General features: G+C 43.0%; 1 protein-coding gene across 2 annotated transcripts in view; it reads left to right on the plus strand.

Annotated features, from left to right (window-relative positions):
* Positions 1 to 21,577, plus strand: part of GRAMD2B (GRAM domain containing 2B) — a 131,266-nt gene that overhangs the window by 39,283 nt on the left and 70,406 nt on the right. The window contains exon 1 of one of the 2 annotated variants that reach the window (XM_030317171.1): positions 15,269 to 15,633. The exons of the other annotated variant lie outside the window; for it this stretch is intronic. Coding sequence (XP_030173031.1) covers positions 15,551 to 15,633 — 83 coding nt within the window. The 5' untranslated portion in view covers positions 15,269 to 15,550. Of the gene's footprint in view, positions 1 to 15,268; positions 15,634 to 21,577 lie in introns of those variants that run through there. 2 annotated transcript variants of the gene reach the window in all.

Here is a 21,577-nt window from a genome sequence, read left to right on the forward strand (position 1 = left end):
ATACCATCCTTTTGAAAACAACAGTCTAGTGCCATTGAAATGCCAAGATTAAATTTTCTAAGTGGAAACCAAAAAACAACTTCTACCTTCCCTGAAATCAGGAAATCCTAGAAACTCCACAACACAACCCAAGGAAACAAAGCCTTGGATTCACACAAGTCCTTTTTCTAATGGCGGTTATTTGGTAGAGAGTGCATATAAAGGAAAGCAAGAAGACAAAAAGGGCTTACTTTTCCTCATGGCAGCTCGTAGCGCGGTTGAGGGTACCACCGTCAGCAGAAACGGGAAGCTGTAGGTTGAAAGCACACAGAAGAATTACATGCTTGTTCCCTTAGGCCAGTTTGCATCAACCACATAATACCAAGGACCGAAAGTCAGTCCATGCTTGATGTTAATCCCCTAAAGGAACAAAAAAGAAATAACCAAGTCCTGAACTGAGTCTTGGGCATAACACAACTACCCCTGTACTTTCAGATTTCTAAAAGGCATGAGAAATCCCGTGGGACAGAAATGCCCACCGGGAAATCAGTAATCAGGATCCTCAAGAATAAGGTCTGGGAGGTGTGGAGTACGTACTTGATGAAGTTATTAACTTGGGAAATTTGGACCATGGGGAAAATTTTGAAGGTCATTAACCAGGAAAGTGAAATCAGTCCAGGAGGCCTGTGTTCAGTGTCTAGAATTATGAAGCACTCATCTCGGCACTAAAGGGAGAATTACAAAGATGTGTAAGACATCACTTCCATCCCATTGAAGATAAGCCGGTACACATATAACCAAAAATTGAATATTGTGCACATAGTAACAACAGCTAATTATTTTTTTAACATTTATTTATTTTTTGAGAGACAGAGAGAGAGAGACAGAGAGAGAGAGACAGAGAGAGAGAGAGTGGGGGAGGGGCAGAAAGAGAGACGGAGACACAGAATCCAAAGTAGGCTCCAGGTTCTGAGCTGTCTGCACCAAGCCTGATGCAGGGCTCGAACTCAAAAACTGTGAGATCATGAGCTGAGCCAAAGTCAGATGCTTAACCAATTGAGTCACCCAGGCGCCCCAGCAGCTAATTAGTAATACTCACAAGATACATATTACATGCCACATGTCATTCTAAAGGGTTTTCCATGTTTTATTATATATCACAACCACCCAATGAGACAGGTACCATTATTATGCTATTTTACAGTGAGAAAACTTAAGCTCAGAGAATCTGAGTAACTTACGTAAGGTCACACAGCTCCTAAGTGGTAACCAGGGATGTAAACCCAGGCTCCAGATGCCACTTACCTCTCTGCTCACCACACAACATAAGATGCAAAGGGTTCTAATTCTGACTACAGTAAGTTATGGAGGCAGGATGAGGTGGGGAGGTAGGGAAAGGAGAAGAGGGAGCTTCCAGGAGGAAGTAGAAATTGAGAGGTATGTTGCCCAAATGGACACAATATAACCTCTAACAAAACAACTGGGTTCCCTAGATCTAGTTTCCTTATCTCTAAGCAAGACTGATGAGATTTTCTCTCAAGTCCCTTTGGATATTTTATTTTTATTTTTTGTTTTTTTAATGTTTATTTATTTTTGAGAGAGAGACAGAGCATGTGCGAGCAAGGTAGGGGCAGAAAGGACAGACAGAATCCCAAGCAGGCTCCCCATTGTCAGTACAAAGCCCATTGCGGGGCTCAAACCCATGAACCATGAGATCATGACCTGAGCCATCCCCTCTTTTGACATGATCTTTTAAATCACTTCAGAATTCCCCTCTTGTGACATCACCAAAGAGTACAAAAAGAAGGAGCTTTGGGACAAAACAATTGAATAATAGCTATGTGACACTCGGAGAGTTGTCTACCTTTTCAGAACCTTAGTTTCTTCATTGATACAATGAGATCATCTTTATAAGGTTGTTGTACAGGTTAAGTAACCTATGCACAGTGCCTGGCACATAGGAGGGACTGGATTAATTTCAGTCTCTACTCCCCCTTCTTTTTTCTTTAACTGCAAAAAATTTCAGTTCTTGAACCAAGCTAAACTTTAGATGAGTGACTGGCCACACATTAGGAGAATTTGGAGGAAGATTGAAAAATAAAAGGATATTTTCTAAAATATCTCAGAGATTTTGGGGCACCTGGTGGCTGGGTCAGTTGAGCATCTGACTCTTGATTTTGGATCAGGTCATGATCCTAGCATCATGGGATCGAGCCCCACATTGGGCTCTACACTGAGCATGGAGTCTGCTTAGGATTCTCTCTCTCTCCCCCTGTGCTGCTCTTCCCGCTCATGTGCTGTCTCTCTCCAAAATTAAAAAAAAAAAAAAACAAAACAACTTTTTCCTTCTCTTGATCTTTTTTTTTTTAATCTTTATTTATCTTTAAGAGAGAGACAGACAGAGCACAAGTGGGGGAGGAACAAAGACAGAGGGAGACACAGAATCCGAAGCAGGCTCCAGGCTCTGAGCCCGACGCGGGGCTCGAACTCACAGACCACGAGATCATGACCTGAGCCAAAGTCAGACTCTTAATTGAGTGAGCCACCCAGGCACCCCTTGATCTCTTTCATTATACAACTCAACTACCTTAATGAACAGTCACATGATAAACTGGAAATCAAGAGGTGAATGCACATACTATTTATAAGCCATGATTTATATGGCCTAGGAAGCTTTCAATATTCCATAAGTTACGGAAAAGTGCACAGTTAGAAGAATCAAAGTCTTTGTAATGTTACATACTGAAATGGACTAGTTTGTTTGAAAGTTTTCAAAGTTTCAAACTGGCATAGTTTGAAGTTTTATTAACAAAGATTAAGTAAAGATAGAGGTCATGAAACATATCTGTAGAAGAGAAATGACAAATATCATATTGAAATCCAAGAGAAAACAAGATTATGTAAGTAGATGTTTGGTTTCTTCTTTGACTAACTCAGAATACATTTTTTTTTAACCAGCACTAGCTCAGGAGACTTGAGGCTTTTCTTTCCTTCTTACTTCTTTTTAATTAAGGTTTAACTTAACATATATTAAAGTGACCAATCTTAACTGTACATTCAGTTAATTTTCACATATGCATACACCTATGTAATCATCACCCAGATCAATATAGAGAACATTTCGAGAATCCCTGAAAGTTTCCTATCCCCTTTTCAGTCCACACCCAAAAGGTAACCTCTCTCCACACTTTTAAATACAAAAATAGGCAATGATCAGTGAAAAGGTAAAGGAGTCCTAAACGTAATTTTATTGTGTTTCCTAGGGTGTGCTAGTTTTTCATTACAAACACTACTCATGGGCAGTTTAGTAACCAACAGATGCCCAAGGTGCTAAGGAATTAGCCCACTGGGTGATAAACTGAAACCCAGAGCCTAGAACGTTCTTACCCTACAAGAGTCCCATGACCCATTTCTTTCTTCTAGAGCAAAATGCTTAAAGAAAGAACTGCAAGAATTAAACCAGACTGTCAGCAAACCTAGTGTCAATAGAAAAGACTCATAAGTGACTCAATGAGGGCTCAGCAAAAATTCTGCCTTGGGGTTAGCAAAGTCAAGATAGGTAATAACAATGAGTCAGACCCCAACTCTTGCTTGGATCATGAAGCAGTCAACTGTGCATAGAGATGCCTCTGATTTGACACCAATGGAGCACGAACTTTGAGTTGTTTCCCAACTGTCATAGTTTGACATTCTTGCATACATTTCTTTTTTGCAACACATTTGTTCTGATAACTTTCAGGTCTTTTAGTAAAAGTTGGGAATACTATGAGTGACACAGGGGGTCTACCGGGCAGCAAGGCAATAAGATGGACAAGTTTGGTTCGTGCCTAATCTCAACACCTGAGCTAATGCCATATTTTAGTTTAGTCAGACTATAGATTGTCTGTTAATAACTTTTCCAAACATGGATACCTTTTGAGAATAAAAGGGGACTCTCTTATAAATACGCCATAGTAGTGGGACTGAATCAGGACTCTCAAGGCAACCAGATTCTATAATCATCCTCTGTCAGACTTCATATTGATTACCTCCTAATTCCAATGACTTCTTTATCATTAAATTAAAGCTTTTAGAGTGGCAAAGACATTTGAGAGAGGAAAAAACCCAGGACATGTCAGAAATTACAGATGAGGCCTAGCAGGCTAATAATATCGATGTCACTGATCTAAGGATGGAGTCTTAGCTTGTGATATAAGGAAATCAGGTAGAAGAGGATTGAGGACTCAGAGGGGAATAGATGATACATCTTCTATAGTTAGTAATGCCTTCTAGCAGGTGACACAATGATTTAAGGGGCTGATGATCTAAGGGAGGGCAGGACATTCAATTTGTTAAAATGTTATTCTCATCAATAGCAACCTGATAATGACAATCAACAGTTTACTGTACTAATCCCTTTATATACATTAGCTTTTTAAATTCCCCAATGATCCTGTAACATAGATACTACTGCTATTCCCATTTTTTTCCCCACAAATGAGGAAACTGAGGCTTAGAGGAGGTAACTCACTAGTCAAAGGTAGTAAAATGCATATTAGGACTCTTAGATCAGTTTGAATCTCAATCATTCTGTATTTTACCTCACTTCATCCCCACCCCTCCCCTGGCTGAGACTCTTTTGCCACAGGACAATTCCCTCAAGTAACTCCAATAAGGGGAGTTATTTACCAAAGGACAGAGACAGAGGGGCAGAAAAGCCCCTGAGACAGAGGGGCAGAAAAGCAAATATCCTAGGCCTGCATGAGCAGTTCAGCTGAGAAGCCAGGAATCAAGACCATTCCCACCAGCTCTCACCTCCTGTTTCTTTGTAGTGTCTACTACTAATTTATACATTTTCTCAAAATCTGGAGACTTTGAGATTCTTCGGGATTCTATAGGACTAAGCATTTCAGGTGTCTGAATCTCCCCCTAATGTGTGTTTTACTAAAGCGATTATTATATGTTTTTTAATAAAAAGGAAAGATGAACTTTTAATTTTATTTCTTTTTTTAAAGTTTATTTATTTTATTCTGAGAGAGACAGAATGTGAGCAGAGGAGGGGCAGAGAGAGCAGGAGAGAGAAAATCCCCAGAAGGCTAGGTGCTGTCACCTTGAACTCACCAACTGTGTGATTATGACCCTAGCCAAAATCCAGAGTTGGATGCTTACCCAAGTGAACCACCCAGATGCCCCTAATTTTGTTTTCGACTACTACTAAAAGTAGAAATTAAATTCTGATTCTAGTCATCCTGTGATCATAACACACAAGGAAACATTCTGTTGTGATCTGGTATGCTTTTAGAGGTAGAAGCCAATACAAAGAAGCACAGGGCCCCAAAGGAAGGAGGCGAATGCACTTACTTTCCCAAGAGAATAGACTGTAATAATTACTCTCTCCTCAGGAGGCTGTTTCAGATTCTGTGTCTCCCTCTCTCTCTGACCCTCCCCCGTTCATGCTCTGTCTCTCTCTGTCTCAAAAATAAATAAACGTTAAAAAAAAATTAAAATTAAAAAAAAAGTTTTCCCCCCTTCATTCTTTTAGTTTCTATAAGACGGAAAGGGATACAGCTGTAACCACGAAGTCTAGAGCCCCTTCCTTGAGGCCAGCATTCTGTTACTTCAATGCTGTATTCCATTAATAGATGCACATTCCAGCACAAAGCACAGTGCCTGGACCAGACCCCAGTTCTCCTGACTTCCAGCCTAGAGTCTTTCCAACAAGTTATGCGCATGTGGAGGGGGGGTGGGGCCACGTGGAGAGTGGGAGTGACTTGTGTGTGACCCAAAACAGAAGAATGTGAAGCATCCCATGGCCATCACCTGCCCCTTCCCACCATCTGACATCCAAAGGTCTGGTCCTGATATATAAACGTGATAGGTTTTGACTGAGGTTCTGTGTATGTATATATTGTAAATAACCATTTACTGAACTCTTTTCCAGTGGACTGTGAACTCACTCAGAGCACATAGGTGCTTATTTATTTTTAAATCTCTATCACACAGAATATAGCTTGGCACATGAAAGGCACCAAAAAAAAAAAAAAAAAAAAAAAAAAAAGAAAGAAAGAAAGAAAGAAAAAAAATAAAGAAAATAGTGGTTAGAATAAAGGAAGGAAGGAAAGAAGGAAGGCCAGACTGCAAAATTTGCCTCAAATGATGGGTCTATTTATAAAACTGAAACTGAGGCACCTGGGTGTCTCAGTCGGTTGACTGTCGGACTTTAGCTTGGGTCATGATCTCACAGCTTGTGCTTTCGAGCCCCATCGGGCTCTGTGCTGACAGCTCAGAGCCTGGAACCTGCTTTGGATTCTGTGTCTCCCTCTCTGTCCCTCCCCCATTCACACTCTCTGTCTCTCTCTGAAGATAAATAAATAAATAAAACATTAAAAAATAAAATAAGATATAAAACTGAAACACAAAGTAAAAACAAAATAAATCCGTGGCTACTTGAGGGAAACAAAAAAACTTTCTTGTTTGTCTGAAGGGTTTTCTCCATTCGCTCCTCCCCTGTTCCTCCTGTGCTATCGTTTTTGTTAAGTAATTCTTAGAAAGGAATACCATCAGAAAACCAATTGGAAGAAAGGATAACAAAATGCTAACAGGAATTGTTGAAAAGGAGTAACATGAAAGCAGGTAAAAAGGAATGAAAATCCAAAGAAATAAAAAGTGTGCAACTGGTGATATAAAGAAAAAAATTTAACAACAGTAACTCCTTTGAATAATTCAGTATTAACTGCTTCAAAACAGTGTCCTAATTGCACTATGCAGACTGATTCCTCAGAACATTTCACAGGGAGCAAAACAGCACATGTGAAACCCAGGCACAAGGAAAGAGTACAGCCAGTGCTTATAAGGAGGGCATGATCATCAGTTCCCAGAACAAGGAAAGGAAGTCGTTGTATGAATGTTTCCCTAAGAAAAACTGAGAGATTCCCTAACTTACAATCGTTGCCTGTGGATTATAAACAGTGATTCTTGGACTTACTTCGGAGCCAGACCATCTGGGAGTCATGGGACCTCTCTGACCCATTTGAAATACGTGCCGTCCTAGCATAAGCCAAAGGTTTTCTTTTTTAAGTTGGAGGTGCGGGGTGGGAGGATTTGATTTAAATTTCTTTTTCGTGAACTCTCTTTTTCCCCTGCAAATTACACACACACACACACACACACACACACACACACACACACACACAACAAATGTGGGGTACCTGGTTGTCTCAGTAAGTGGAGTATGTGACTTTTCATCCCAGGATTGTGAGTTTGAGACACATGTTGGATGTAGAGATCCCTTTTAAAAATTAAAAATTCTTGGGGCGCCTGGGTGGCGCAGTCGGTTAAGCGTCCGACTTCAGCCAGGTCACGATCTCGCGGTCCGTGAGTTCGAGCCCCGCGTCGGGCTCTGGGCTGATGGCTCAGAGCCTGGAGCCTGTTTCCAATTCTGTGTCTCCCTCTCTCTCTGCCCCTCCCCCATTCATGCTCTGTCTCTCTCTGTCCCAAAAATAAATAAAAATGTTAAAAAAAAAAATTAAAAATTCTTGGGGCGCCTGGGTGGCTCAGTTGGTTAAGCGTCTGACTTTGGCTCAGGTCATGATCTCACGGTCCGTGAGTTCGAGCTCCACATCAGGCTCTGTGCTGACCGCTCAGAGCCTGGAGCCTGTTTTGGATCCTGTGTCTCCCTCTCTCTCTCTGACCCTCCCCCATTCATGCTCTGTCTCTCTCTGTCCCAAAAATAAATAAACCTTAAAAAAAAAATTGAAAATTCTTGAAAAGAAGGTCAGGGGTGCCTGGGTAGCTCAGTTGGTCGAGCATCCAACTCTTGGTTTTGGCTCACGTCATGATTTCATGATTTTGTGACTTTGAGCCCTGCGTCAGGCTCTGCGCTGACAGCGTGGAGCCTGCTTGGGATTCTCTCTCTCCCACTCTCCCTCTGCTCCTACCCCATTCAGGTTCTCTGTCAAAATAAATAAATAAACTTAAAAAAAAGGTCCAATGCTACTACTCAACATTAGAACATCTCAGGTCATCTGGAGTTCCAAAAGATTCTGGCTGAGAACCACTGGTTAGAAACAACCACCCAATGATTCCTTCATTCATTCAACACATATTTATTAAGCCCCTAACATTAACCAGGTACTGTGGATAGAATGGCAAACACAAGCCCCTTTTGGGGGGGGGGGGGGGAGATTCCAATCTTATGGGAGGGGACAGATAAGAAACAAATGGACAGGGAAGGTAATATCTCTATGAGACCATCTCCCACCAACCTTCTCTTCCCTCCTTATACACCAGGCACAGTAGAGAACAGTGGCCTTTTTTGCTGTCCCTAGACTATGGCCAAGGTCAGACCTGCCTCAACACCTTTAGCCATGTTCTCCCCAATGGCTGCCCAGATTTGCATTCAGACTTCACATGGCTTCTTCCTTCCCCTCTTTCAGGTCTGACACGTCACGCCTTAAAGAGGCTTCCCTGATCTTCCTGTGTAAAATAGCCCTCCCTCGTTCTCCGTTGTTTTCTGTTTTTGTTGTTTGTATCTCTCATCTGTTGAAATTGTGTTCTTGATGTGCTTATTGTTCTCATTTTCAATTGTCCCACTAGAATGCAAGACCCAACACACCATGGATAATTCCTGTTTTGTTCACTTGTATACCTCATGCACGTACCAAAGTGCTGTTAGAAATGCTCACTTATGGGAAGCCTGGGTGGCTCAGTCAGTTAAGCATCAGATTCTTGGCTTCTGCTCAAGACATTATCTCACAGTTCATTCAATGGAGTCCAGCACTGGGCTCTGCGATGGCAGCATGGAGCCAGCTTGGGATTCTCTCTCTCATCCTCTGCCCCTCTCCCCTTCTTGTGTTCTCTCAAAATAAATAAACATTAAGAAAGAAAGAAAGAGAAAGAAGAAAGAAAGAAAGAAAGAAAGAAAGAAAGAAAGAGAGAGAGAGAGAGAGAGAAAGAAAGAGAGAGAGAGAGAGAGAAAGAAAGAAAGAAAGAAAGAAAGAAAGAAAGAAAGAAAGAAAGAAAGAAAGAAAAGGGGTTCCTGGGTGGCTCAGTCGGTTAAGCGTCAGATTCTTGGTTTCTGCTCAAGACATGATCTCACAGTTCATTCAATGGAGCCAGCTTGGGATTCTCTCTCTCATCGTCTGCCCCTCTCCCCTTCTTATGCTCTCTCTCAAAATAAATAAACATGAAGGAAGGAAGGAAGGAAGGAAGGAAGGAAGGAAGGAAGGAAGGAAGGAAGGAGGGAAGGAGGGAAGGAAGGGAGGGAGGAAGGGAAGGAAAGAAGGATGGAAAGGAAGGAAGGAAAGAAAGAAGGAAGGAAAGAAAGAAAGAAAGAAAGAAAGAAAGAAAGAAAGAAAGAGAAAGAAAGAAAAGGGGCGCCTGAATTCAGGCTCAGTTGGTTAAGCGTCTGACTTCACTCAGGTCATGATCTCACGGTTCATGGGTTCGAGCCCCCCACTGGGCTCTGTGCTGACAGCTCAGAGCCTGGAGCCTGCTTCAGATTCTGTCTCGTGTCTCTGGCCCTCCCTTGCTCACGCTCTGTCTCTCTCTTTCTCTATCAAATACAAAATAAAACATAAAGCATTTAAAAAGAAAAAACAAATGCCCATTTATTCACATCCACATTGAAAAAGTATCCAGTCAGAGAGCCTCATCTATTACCTGCACTGTGGAAGGCACTCCCCAGACATGGTCCCTGGTAAACTACACTCCAGGTATTTACACCTTGATTGTGGGCTGGCTCTGGGGCTCACCTTTGACCAGTAGAAACCAGAGCTGAAGCTGCCTGATATCCAAGGCTATCTCATAAAAAGCCTTGTGGATTCCCCTTTAGCATTACAGAACACGTGCTCTGGAAGAAGTCAGCCATCAGGTAAAAAGTCGAAGTATACAGAGATGGCCATGTTGTAAGGAAACCCACCTGGCCACGGGGCGGGCCATGCAGGGAGACAAAATGCTCCACTACTCTCCACCTGTTCCAGCTATCCCAGCTGAAGGACCAGACATAGGAGGTGCATGTCTAGCTCCATCGAGTCTTCAGATGACTCCAATGACAGTGACTGCCTGAGAGACCCCTATGGGAACTGTGCAGCTGAGCCCTGTCAACCCACCGTACCATGAGAGGAAATATTAAATTATTGTTTTAAGCCTCAAACTTTGAGGTAGTTATGCAGCAATATTTGACGACAAAATGCAGCCACCAAAGATAGCTCTAGACTCCAACAGTTCTTTGCTCACAAACATTATACACGTGTAGGGTCCTTGGGATCTCCCTCCCACACACTCTCTGGTAAGGTACGTTTCTCTGCCATTCTGCTCACTCTCCTACACCCCTACAACTACCCAGTGAAACTCAGGAAAGCTGAATCTTCATCCTCAAGGGATCACTGTGATCTTGGCCAAGTCCCTCAACCCTCTGAAGCTCAGGCTCTTCTCTGAAAAAGGACTGTAGATTTCATTTGAAATTTTTGTTCAGTGTGGCACAAGCAACACTTTTCCCCTTCTTCAAATAGAACACAAATACATGAAAGAGGGGCCCCTGGGTGGCTAAGCTGGTTAGGCATCCAACTTCAGCTCAGGTCATGATCTCGCAGTTTGTGAGTTTGAGCCCCGAGTGGGGCTCTGTGCTGACAGCTCAGACCCTGGAGCCTGCTTCAGATTCTGTGTCTCCCTCTCTCTCTGCCCTTCCCTGCTTGTGCTGTGTCTCTGTCTCTCTCTCTCTCAAACATTAAAAAAACTTAAAAAAAAAAAACAAATACATGAAAGAGATTTAAGAGGAAGAGGTCTAGCAGAAGCACGAGAGGCTGTGTATCTGAGTGGTGCTAAGAGGGAGGCTGTTGTCAGAAGACCTCAGTTGAAAGGCCGGCTCCTCAACTCTCTAGTTCAAAGAGCCCCGACTCTCGCAGAACCTGGTGTGAAAACCACATACCGGATGGTCTCAGGGGCTTCCTTACTTCACATGTGACCTGTAACATTAACCATACAGAAAACAGACATCTACTTTAAACCTCTGGGGTCGATTTCAATGTATTAATTATGTGGCACTGTGTATTTTATTTTTATTTTCATTTGACACAGAGAGTATGCATGCCTAAGCCAGGGAAAAGGGCAGAGGAAGAATACTAGGCAGGCTCCACACTCAGCACAGAGACCGATGTGGGGCTCAATCTCACAACCCTGGGATCATGACCTGAGCTGAAATCTAGAGTTGGACACTCAACTGACTGAGCTACCCAGGTTCCCCTGTGTATTTTAATTTTTAAAAAGAACATTGGACCGGCAGAGTTTTGTTTACTACTGCTGCTTTCTCCCAGAACATGACTTCGACTAGTGTTTCCCAGCTACTGCTGGCCCCTGTACCAGGAAGCCCTTGCCATCTTGTCCACTTCTCTCAACATGGATGCTAAACTTGGTTCGTGCCTCATCCCTAGAGAGAGGAAGAGAATATTTCAAGTTTTCCCATTTGCAGTATAACCTGGCTTGGGAAATACTGGTTTAGAACCATTCTATTTGGCTTTTTTAAAATATTATTCTCGGGGCGCCTGGGTGGCGCAGTCGGTTAAGCGTCCGACTTCAGCCAGGTCACGATCTCGCAGTCCGTGAGTTCGAGCCCCGCGTCGGGCTCTGGGCTGATGGCTCAGAGCCTGGAGCCTGTTTCCGATTCTGTGTCTCCCTCTCTCTCTGCCCCTCCCCCGTTCATGCTCTGTCTCTCTCTGTCCCCAAAATAAATAAACGTTGAAAAAAAAAATTTTTTTAAATATTATTCTCAAAGATGTGCATAGTAGGAGATTCCATGCCTTACTATAGATTTCCATTCCAATGTTTAATGGCTGTGCTCATCAGGAAATTTCCCTTCCTATAAGTAAATGCTTCTCAACTTTCATTCTTAAAACTTTTTTTTCGAAGTCTTAAAATCAAACCCTTCAGTGTCACCATGGGGCTCTCTTCTGAACTCGTGCAGTGTTTTGCATTTTCTCCTTTGAACACTGAGCTTAAATTGAAAACGGGAATGGTCTGATGAGTGTTCATGAATTTCTTTGACTTATGACACTGATACATTGAATATTATGCATAGTTATGACAGCTTGTATCTTGGTAAGAGCATCAACAGCTTCTTAAACATGTCATCAGACAATAGTTATGAAATTACAGGCATGTGATGATCCTTTAGCGTACCTCTATTGACTAATAAATACATTGCCTGCCATTTGTTATCAATTAGGCAATTACTTGACCACACCTTACACTATTATCTCCACTCAAATCTCTAAACTCATATTTGAACTCTGCCCCTGAGACTATGCACGCACAGTGTATCTGATCAATGTAAAAAAGACACTGACTTTGGTCGATATTCCAAGCCGTTAGGTAGGAGTCTTCTGCAACCTGAAAGGTGATGGATTAGGCATTTACTATTGGATCTGATTAAGTAACTGGAAAAAGTAACAGCTAGAACTCTTCTTTGATGTTAGAAACAAGAAATTAGGTGCCCAGAGGCTAGGAGGAAGAAAAGTAAAGCGTCTGTTATTGGAGCAAAATCAAAGAGCCCTCTAAAATATATTTCAGACATAATCTTACGTTTCTATTTGTCACACTACAGTGAAATTTCCCCTATCATCTACTGCTGCTGCCTTTTAAATACCACATTCCACTTTCCTGTATGATAGCCCCATGAATAAACAAATTATGAAGCTGTCTGACAAAGTCTTTTAAACCCAGACAAACATCACTAAGTAAAATAATAACATTTACTTGCTCCTTTGTAATTCTTCCCCGTTCTGGGGAAGGACTAGCTGCTATTTCCACCACTTGCCCCTAAACCCACCCCTCTCCCTTCCTTTCTCCCTTAAGATCACACTATTTTCAGTCCTCATCCTACACATTACAGAACAAGTTTGAGGGCACCCAAGTGCGCATTGATTGAGCTGTAAGCCCATGCTGAGGAAGCTTTCAACACTGGTTTTTATTCATGCATCAAAAGAGGCCTAGCCAAGGTATCTCAAAAGGTTAAACATGTAACTACCATCTGACCAGCTATTCCACTCCTAGATATATACCCAAAAGAAATGAAAGCAGGGACGTGAACAGGTATTTGTATGTCATTCACAGCACTATTATTCACAAGAGCCAAAAGGTAGAAACAGGTCAAGTGCCCATGAACAGGTCAACAGATAAACAAATGTGGGGTATACACACAATGGATTATTATTCAGCCATAAAAAAAGAATGAAGTGATGAGATACGCTATAACTTGGGTGGAACTTGAAAACATTATATGCAGTGAGACAAGCCAAACATAGCAAGAAAAATATCACATGACTGCACTTACATGAAGTATCCAGAACAGACAAATTCAAAGACACACAAAGTAGAATAAAGGTTACCAGGGACCCAGAGGAAGGGAGGAAGGCTTATTGTTGAATGAATACAGAGTTGATGTTGGATAGGACAAAAAGTTTTGGGCATAGAGAGTGGTAACTTTTACACACACTGTGAGTATATTTAATGTCACTGAATGTACGCTGGCCAATGGCGAAAATGATAAATATTATGTATACTTTACTGCAATAAAAAAATAGTTGGGGCAAAAACTGAGCTCTCCTCTGATCCGTAGTGGGTGCTGTTAGGAAGGCACCTGAGATTTAAGGAGAGAGTACTACCCAGTTTAGGACGGTGATAACCTCCTATATTTCAGGCCCACACCTGTCATGAGTAGGAGAGGTGGCTAGAGAAGGAACCTGGCGGCTGAAGGTGTAATGTCCCCAGGAAAAGCCAGGAAGGGATGCCTAAGAGAGCTTGCAAACCTTCTGGTCACACAAAGCCTTCCCCACCACACCCAGCCAGGCTTCCACAGGAGTCAATGGTGAAGAGCAACCCCCCTTTGCAGCAAAATAGGTGAGAAAGAGAGAGCACATGAGAGACGGGGCACGATCTGAGACGGGGCACGATCTGCTAGGCCCACTCTCGTAGATTTTACAAAAACGTTTTTATTTTATTTTCCAAGTGTTAGGACAATTTGGGAGCAAGCAGGCTACAAAAAGATGCTTTCGTTCTCTCAGCCTAATCACACAGCTAGTAAATGAAAAGGCAAAAAGAAATCTTTGGAAAGGCCTTGATCCCCCAACTGTGTGCAGTTACCCGAAAGGGTAGGTGTTTTCTTTGACACACACCCTATATACACACATATACAAACATAAACGAAAACACTATGGTTCCGTAGTCTCTGCCATTATTCTGAAATCTGAAAATTAAATTTAAAGAAACAGAGAGGTCTTGCAGCCACAGGCAGGGCCGAAAGTTCGCTTTTTTTCCCCCCCAGCCATGTCATGAACTATTGTTGCCACTTGTAATTGTTTTAAAGTCAGTTTGGGCTTCCAACAATAACGTTTTACATTCCTCTTATTGTCAACGACTTAGAAAATCACCAACACATACTTTATTTGTTATAATAAGGGAATGTTTAGAAGGATGCCTGGCACCTAGAAGCTCTCAAAAATATGTGAAAGAAACGGATGATGTGGGGTTATTTTTAATTTTTTAATATTTAAAAATATTTATTTACTTATTTACTTACTTATTTATTTATTTTGATGGGGTGGTAAGGGGCAGAGAGAGAGAGAGAGAGGGAGACACACAATCCAAAGCAGGCTCCAGGCTCTGAGCTGTCCACGCACGGGCTCAAACCCACAAACCGTGAGATCATGACCTGAGCCCAAGTCGGATGTCCAACCAACTGGGCCACCCAGGCGCCCCTGGAGGATGTTTCAAATGCAAACCTTGAGACAGATTCAGCAAGCCAAAACCTCACCAAAAAGCGGGAAGAAGAGGCATTCCTTTTCCAGGTGGGGGGCACAGTCGACGCTAAGTTGCTAATGAGATTTTGAGGAACGCTCTCCCTGCACCCCCACCCCCACCCCTCTCCCCACCCCCATAAAGGGGAAGGGTTAACCAGACAAACTCTAGAGACAACCACGTCTCGCTACCTTTGTCACTGAACTGACCTATTGTTGGAGCCCCGACGGAGCAGTCCCCAATGAGGCAATATCCTGTCTGAATAATTTAGGCCGGGACACCGCGCAGCCCACAGCGCGCATCTGGGAGACCGAGCGCCTCGCTCAGTCCGAACCATTTCCTGTAGCCGCAGAAGGCCGCCCGTTTTTAAAACTCCCCGGTTACAGCTGGGGGGGGAGGGGGGGTGCAAGCCCAACTTACCAGGAGGCTAAATATACGGAGCCTAGTTAGGCAATTGTTCCACCTGCGTGGCCAATTAGCTTCCTCCCCCAGCCAGACTAGTTCAACAGGTTTGCAGGCGCTCGGGCCGGGCCTCGCGGGTTGGGGCAGGAGGCTGTCACTTGCCTTCGGCCCTCCCCTTCCCTCCCCGGCCCGCACGCCGGCGCCGACCAATCGCGGCCGCCCGGACGTGTCCAGGTTGGCGGCCCCGCGGCTCCGGGCCGGCCTGGATGCGCTGAGCGGCCGGGAGCGCGCGAGGAGGGCGCACGGAGGGCGCGGGGAAAGGCGCGGCGCGCGGGGCCTGCGCCCGGGACGCTGGGAGCCGCGAGGGGACGTCTGAAGGTGCCCTCCACCCGCGGCCCCGATGACCGAACTACAGCAAGATGTGGAAGACGCAAAGCCTGCCAAAGTGCTCGCGAAGAGAGACAGCAAAGTTAGCTCAGCCCAGTAAGTAGCGTCCGGCCCCGGGCGGGCGGGAGCGCGCTGCCCAAACTTCTGTGCCGGGGACGGGTTTGGCTTGGAACTTGACCGTGGACGGACAGCCCCGTGGCTTGAACTCTTTCGGGGGACGCCCGGGCTCTTCTTTCTCTCCGATGCTGTAGTGGGGAACGAGGCACAGCAGCGTTTGAGGAACGGACCGCAGCTTGCAGTCTGGTGGGGATGTGAAGGATTGGAGCGAAAGCACGATTGGCGTGGTATCTGTCCCGAGGGAGGTCTGGGGCAGGCATTCAGATGTCTAAGTCAGGTCAAGGAACCGCGCTGACCCTTCCTTCTGTTCCTTACTTCTTCATGACGTGTATGAAGACGAAGCTACCTCGTAGAGGCCATCTGGTTATTAGTTTCACAGCGATGTGTATTTTGTCATTTGATCCGGAACTAAAGGGTGTCTTTTCCCCATCTCCTTCGTTTCTGCTCAAGTGAGAGAAGTAGGAGAAAACATGAAATACCCTTTATCTTTCCCTTCAAGGACTGTCTGCCTTTGCTTGGGAACTTGACACAAACTCGCTACATACTTTTCTTTTTTCCTTTTTTTTCTTTTCTTTTCTTTTTTTTTTTTTTTTTTTTTTTTTTTTTTTTTTTTTTGAGAGAGAGAGAGGGTGGGGGAGCGGCTGTAGGAGCACAATGAATATATAATAACATAAAACATTTCGAACATTGGGTTATGACAATCCTCTTAAAAGATTCATGTTCATAATAGGATTGGCACATTGCTGGGCCTAGAAACTCTTCTGGTTTCAGAAACGGAAAAGTCAGATACTTGGATCACAAGGATTACCTTCCTGTAACAAAACTTACTTATCTTCCCGTGTACTACTGTTTTTAAAATCCAGAAGTATTATTTCCATGCTTGTTCTTGCCAAACATTCTTCTTTCCAAAAGGAAAAGGATCAGTATTTGGTTATTTTGTGTCGCTGTAACTTTTAAGTGTTACTAAGATAAATATATAAATAACCTGTTAAAGAAGCCAAATTTTTTTTTTTTTTTTTTTTTGGTACCAACCTGTTGGGGGTACCTAAAAAACAGTGAAAGTGCGATCTCCGTTGTTGCAACATTTCCTCAATTTTTATAACACGGTGTGGTTCCACATAAAGAATGGTGTTTATAAAAGCATATTCCATCTGTGTATTGGAGTTTGGGCTGAAGTTTTGGAAGAAAAATAGCTTTTCCTAGCTGCTTTGATTTGTTGTGTCAAAGGCTTTGGTCATAATCTCTCCCAGTGTCTGCTTTCCTTGGCTGCCCTTTCTTCTGCCCCTCAGCTTTGTCAAGTTCAGCTGATATTCTTTCCTGTTTAAATGAACGATAAAAAGATGATTGAGGGGGGAAAAATGCCATAGGTATAACCCTCACAAAATGTTTTTGTTTTCTCTCCCCAAAATAAAGTCCTAACTCTGTTCTAATAACTCAAGCCCAAGAAAGAGATAAAGTAGCAAAGGACATTTCTTTTGCAGTTCATCCTTCTTTTATATACTTCTCTTAAAAAAAGAGGGATTGTGGCATTTTAAACAGCACTTCATAGAGGTGACAGGAGTGTTAAGTGGGCCAAGCAAGACTAGAAATCTGGACTGTAAACTCCTAGCCTAGAAGTCAGCCCAGGCAGTGCTAAGTTCCAGTTACACAAAGCAAAATGATTCAACTCCATGCGGCCGCTGGTAAGTCTTTACATCTTTGCATTCCCAGTAGTCTACTCAGTTGAGGAGAGTGTTTTAATAGATTGAGAAAGCCTGTTATCTGTTCAGATGAATTCTGTTCACTTCAAACTCTTCAGACGCTGGGGAAAATAATTTTATAGACAATAAACATAACCACCTTGGAGTGGAAGGCCCCAAACAGCCACACCTTCATTTGGAACAGCTAGTTTCACAAATTCATTTCAGTTCAACAAATACAGGAACGCCTACTGTTGGTTCCATCGTGGTGGGGAATACAGGAATGAGGGTTCAGAGGACATTGCTGGGGGCTGTGTCTACATTAAACTCAAACAAGATACTACTATAAAAAGTTTGGCCTATAACTGAATCTTCTCCACAGTTAAGGGCGTTTGCCCGTTCAGCAGTCTTTGGTAAGTTTTTCTTGGTTTATGGAGATTTTTGTTTGTTTTTCCCTGTAAAATGGTCACTTCCAGCCCTGCTGAAGTCACTTCTGAATCACTCAAAGACTTGAGACCCTCTATTTCCTGAGCTTTAAACTCTTGTTTTGGTACCAGAAGAAGACTAATTTTAAGACAGAGGTAGATACATTATCAGTGTTATATATACATTGTGATCACTCCATATTTGAAATCATTTGGGTAGGAAAATTTTGACGCTTAGGCACCCAGTCTTCTTTGTTCTGAACTTTGTAACTTAGATTAATCATGACAAAGTTCAGACTCGTTGGAATCTGGATGTCCTGATGGGCGTTTTCTTCTTGGAGTATTAGAATGGCTTGCTCTTGGGGCGCCTCGGTGGCTCAGCCGCTTAAGCATCCGACTTTGGCTCTCGTCATGATCTCACGGTTCATGAGTTCGAGCCCCACTTCGGGCTCTGTGCTGACAGCATGGAGCCTGCTTCAGATCCTTTGTCTGCACCCACCTGCCCACTCGCATGTGCGCTCTCTCTCTGTCTCTCTCTCTCTCTGTCAAAAATAAATATTTAGGGGCGCCTGGGTGGCGCAGTCGGTTAAGCGTCCGACTTTAGCCAGGTCACGATCTCGCGGTCCGTGAGTTTGAGCCCCGCTCAGGCTCTGGGCTGATGGCTCAGAGCCTGGAGCCTGTTTCCGATTCTGTGTCTCCCTCTCTCTCTGCCCCTCCCCCGTTCATGCTCTGTCTCTGTCCCAAAAATAAATAAAAACGTTGAAAAAAAATTAAAAAAAAAAATAAATATTAAAAAAAAAGAAGAATGGCTTGCTCTTGCCAAATAGTCCTCATCACCTACAACCTGGCCTCCTAGTTAATAATAGCTGGCATTTATTGAGAATGCTTGCTGTGTGACAGGCATTGTGCTCAACATTTTGCATTCATTTTCATACAGAATGAGACAGATGCTGTCGTTATCCACTCGACACATAAGAACATGGAAGGTCTGAGAAGTTAAGCACCTAGGTAGAGACACAGCTAAATTCAAGTCCAGAGCCTGCACTCTAACACTAGAGCCTGAACTTGAACACTTCTCTACTCTAGAATCTGTGATGGCCCGCATGACCTCGTCTCCTCTGCCAGGAATTTAAGGACATTGGAGTACATGTAGATCATGTCAACTTCATTCCTAATACTACGAGCATGACTATCTTTTCCATCCAAACAATCACAGTAACTAGCCGCTCCAGACTTAAGAGGTGATGATGCAGAAGAATAAGGAACAGGTGTGCCAAAGGGACTGCTGAAGGAAGTTACCTACATTCTTTCCCTCTCATCTCTATTCCTTTGCTCAAGCAGTCCCCTCTGTTCTTTTTCTCAATATACCTGTACAAATCAACTCACGATTTCCTTCCTTTAAAGTCCTTCCTTATCGCTGGCCATACTTACCTCTTGTTTTTCCATGTTCCCCTTGCATGTCTGTGATCAACCCCATACATTTTAGCTGCTGCTATTATTGCTGTTGATGAACAGTGAACATTTATTGAGCATTTATTATGTACAAAGTACTATTTCAAGCTGTTAACAGTTACTAACTCACACACTAGTCCCATATATATTAGTGAACGTTAAATAGATTGCAAACTCTGATCACATTTTTTTCTTCCTGAATTTCTCAGGGGGCCCAGAGAATACTCACTTTCGATAACCATCTGTTAGTGAGCTAGGGAGGCTGAGACGCCATTCCCCCTAATTAAGGTGTATAATATACTTATAACTGAGGTTCAGCTTGACTATCTCAGGGGAAATTTTACTCTGTTAAAGTTGTTTAATCAAATTTTCTATCAGTAGCAGTTAGAATTTTTAGGTGCATTGACTTGCCTGAGAGCTGGGAGTTACTCATCTTTGTGTTAGCAGTAAGGCTGCAGATTTACTCATCACCAAAATGCGTATTTGATTTAAAAATACCCCCTTTCTGGGCCGCATGGGAGGGTCAGTTGGTTAAGCATCTTCAGCTCAGGTCATGGTCTTGTGGTTCATGGGTTCGAGCCCCGCATTGGGCTCTGCGCTGACAGTATGGAGCCTGCTTAGTCTTCTCTTTGTCACTCTCCCCCTGCCCCTCCCCTGCTCACGCTCTCTCTCTCTCTCTCGCTCGCTCAAAATAAATACGTAAACTTAAAAAAAATAAAAATAAACCAATAAATAAAAATAGCCCCCTTCTTACAAGAACTGGTAATTTAGCTGCATATTTCCTTTTGAGACCCTACTTTCCTCCCTTTGAGTACTTTTTTCATTCTGAATGTTATGTTCCCAATATATAGACATTTCTAACCTAATGTTTTTCACACACATTTTCTGAGATACACTTTTATTTCTTAAAGTCTCTTGTGGATCTGATTTATTAACGGGCTAAGTTATTTTTTCCTTCTTTCTTTCTCTTTCTTTCTCTCTTTCTTTCTTTCTCTCTTTCTTTCTCTCTTTCTTTCTTTCTTTCTTTTAATGTTTATATCAGGGAGAGAGAGACAGAACACGAACAGGAGAGGGGCAGAGAGAGAGGGAGACATAGAATCCGAAGCAGGCTCCAGGCTCTGAGTTGTCAGCACACAGTCCAACCTGGGCTCACACTCACAAACCGTGAGATCATGACGCGAGCCAAAGTAGGACACAACCGACTAAGCCACCCAGGCTCCCCTTAATGGCTAAGTTACTTTCAAGGAGTTACAAAAACTGTCTAAAATGACTGATACATTTCTGAGCAAAAGTTTTCTTGATTCATATTTCAAATAATAAATTACATGACCCATAACATATTTGTAATGCAATCTTAATTTTTAAAAATATTTTAATGTTTATTTATTTTTGAGAGAAAGAGAGCATGAGGGGGAGAGGGACCAGAGAGAGGGAGACACAGAATTAGAAGCAGGCTCCAGGCTCTGAGCTGTCAGCACAGAACCTGACATGGGCTCCAACCCACAAACAGTGAGATCATGACCTGAGCCGAAGTTGGATGCCTAACTGACTGTACCACCCAGACACCCCTTTAATTTTTTTTTAATATTTACTTATTTGGGGGGGAGAGAGAGTGAGCTGGAGAGGGGCAGAGAGAGAGGCAGACACAGAATCTGAAGTAGACTTCAGGCTCTGAGCTGTCAGCATAGAACCCGACGCAAGGCTCAAATTCAAAAGCTTCGAGATCATGACCTGAGCTGAAGTCAGACGCTTAACCAACTGAGCCACCCAGGCACCCCCACAGTTTTTTTAAAATTCTCATTTCCAGGTCACCAATTCTGGTAATTGGTAATTCTGGTTATCTGGTATACTCTTTAATATGAACTTTGGAATAGGAAGAAAGAATTATGACATTAGAAACTATTAAAATGTTATTAAAGCGAAACAGTTGAGTTTGAAAAGACAGAGAAAAATGAAACAGCGTTCTTGTCTAAAATGTTTTTGCAAAAGGGATTTAGTTAATCAAATCAGTCCTATGGCTAAAGGTTACTATCATCGGAAATTGCTGATCTATCGAGGCAGTTCATAAAGATGTTAAGAATTCAGGCTCTAGGGGCACCTGACTGGGTCACTGGGTGGAGCGTGCAAGTCTTGATCTTGGGGTCATGAGTTCGAGCCCCGTGTTGAGTGTAGAGATTACTTACATTTTTAAAAATTAAAAAAAGAAAGAAAGAAAGAATGCATGTTCTAGGAAAGTAGAATTTGAAATCTGACTTCTCTGTCTCCTGGAAGTGTGACCCTGGCCAGTTACTGAACGCCTCTAAGCCACCCCTTCATCATCTGTAAAGGGGACTACTTAAGTCACTGCTTCATAGATGCTTGCTATCA

Source organism: Lynx canadensis, chromosome A1 (assembly GCF_007474595.2).
Source record: "Lynx canadensis isolate LIC74 chromosome A1, mLynCan4.pri.v2, whole genome shotgun sequence".
Taxonomy (NCBI): Eukaryota; Metazoa; Chordata; class Mammalia; order Carnivora; family Felidae; genus Lynx; species Lynx canadensis.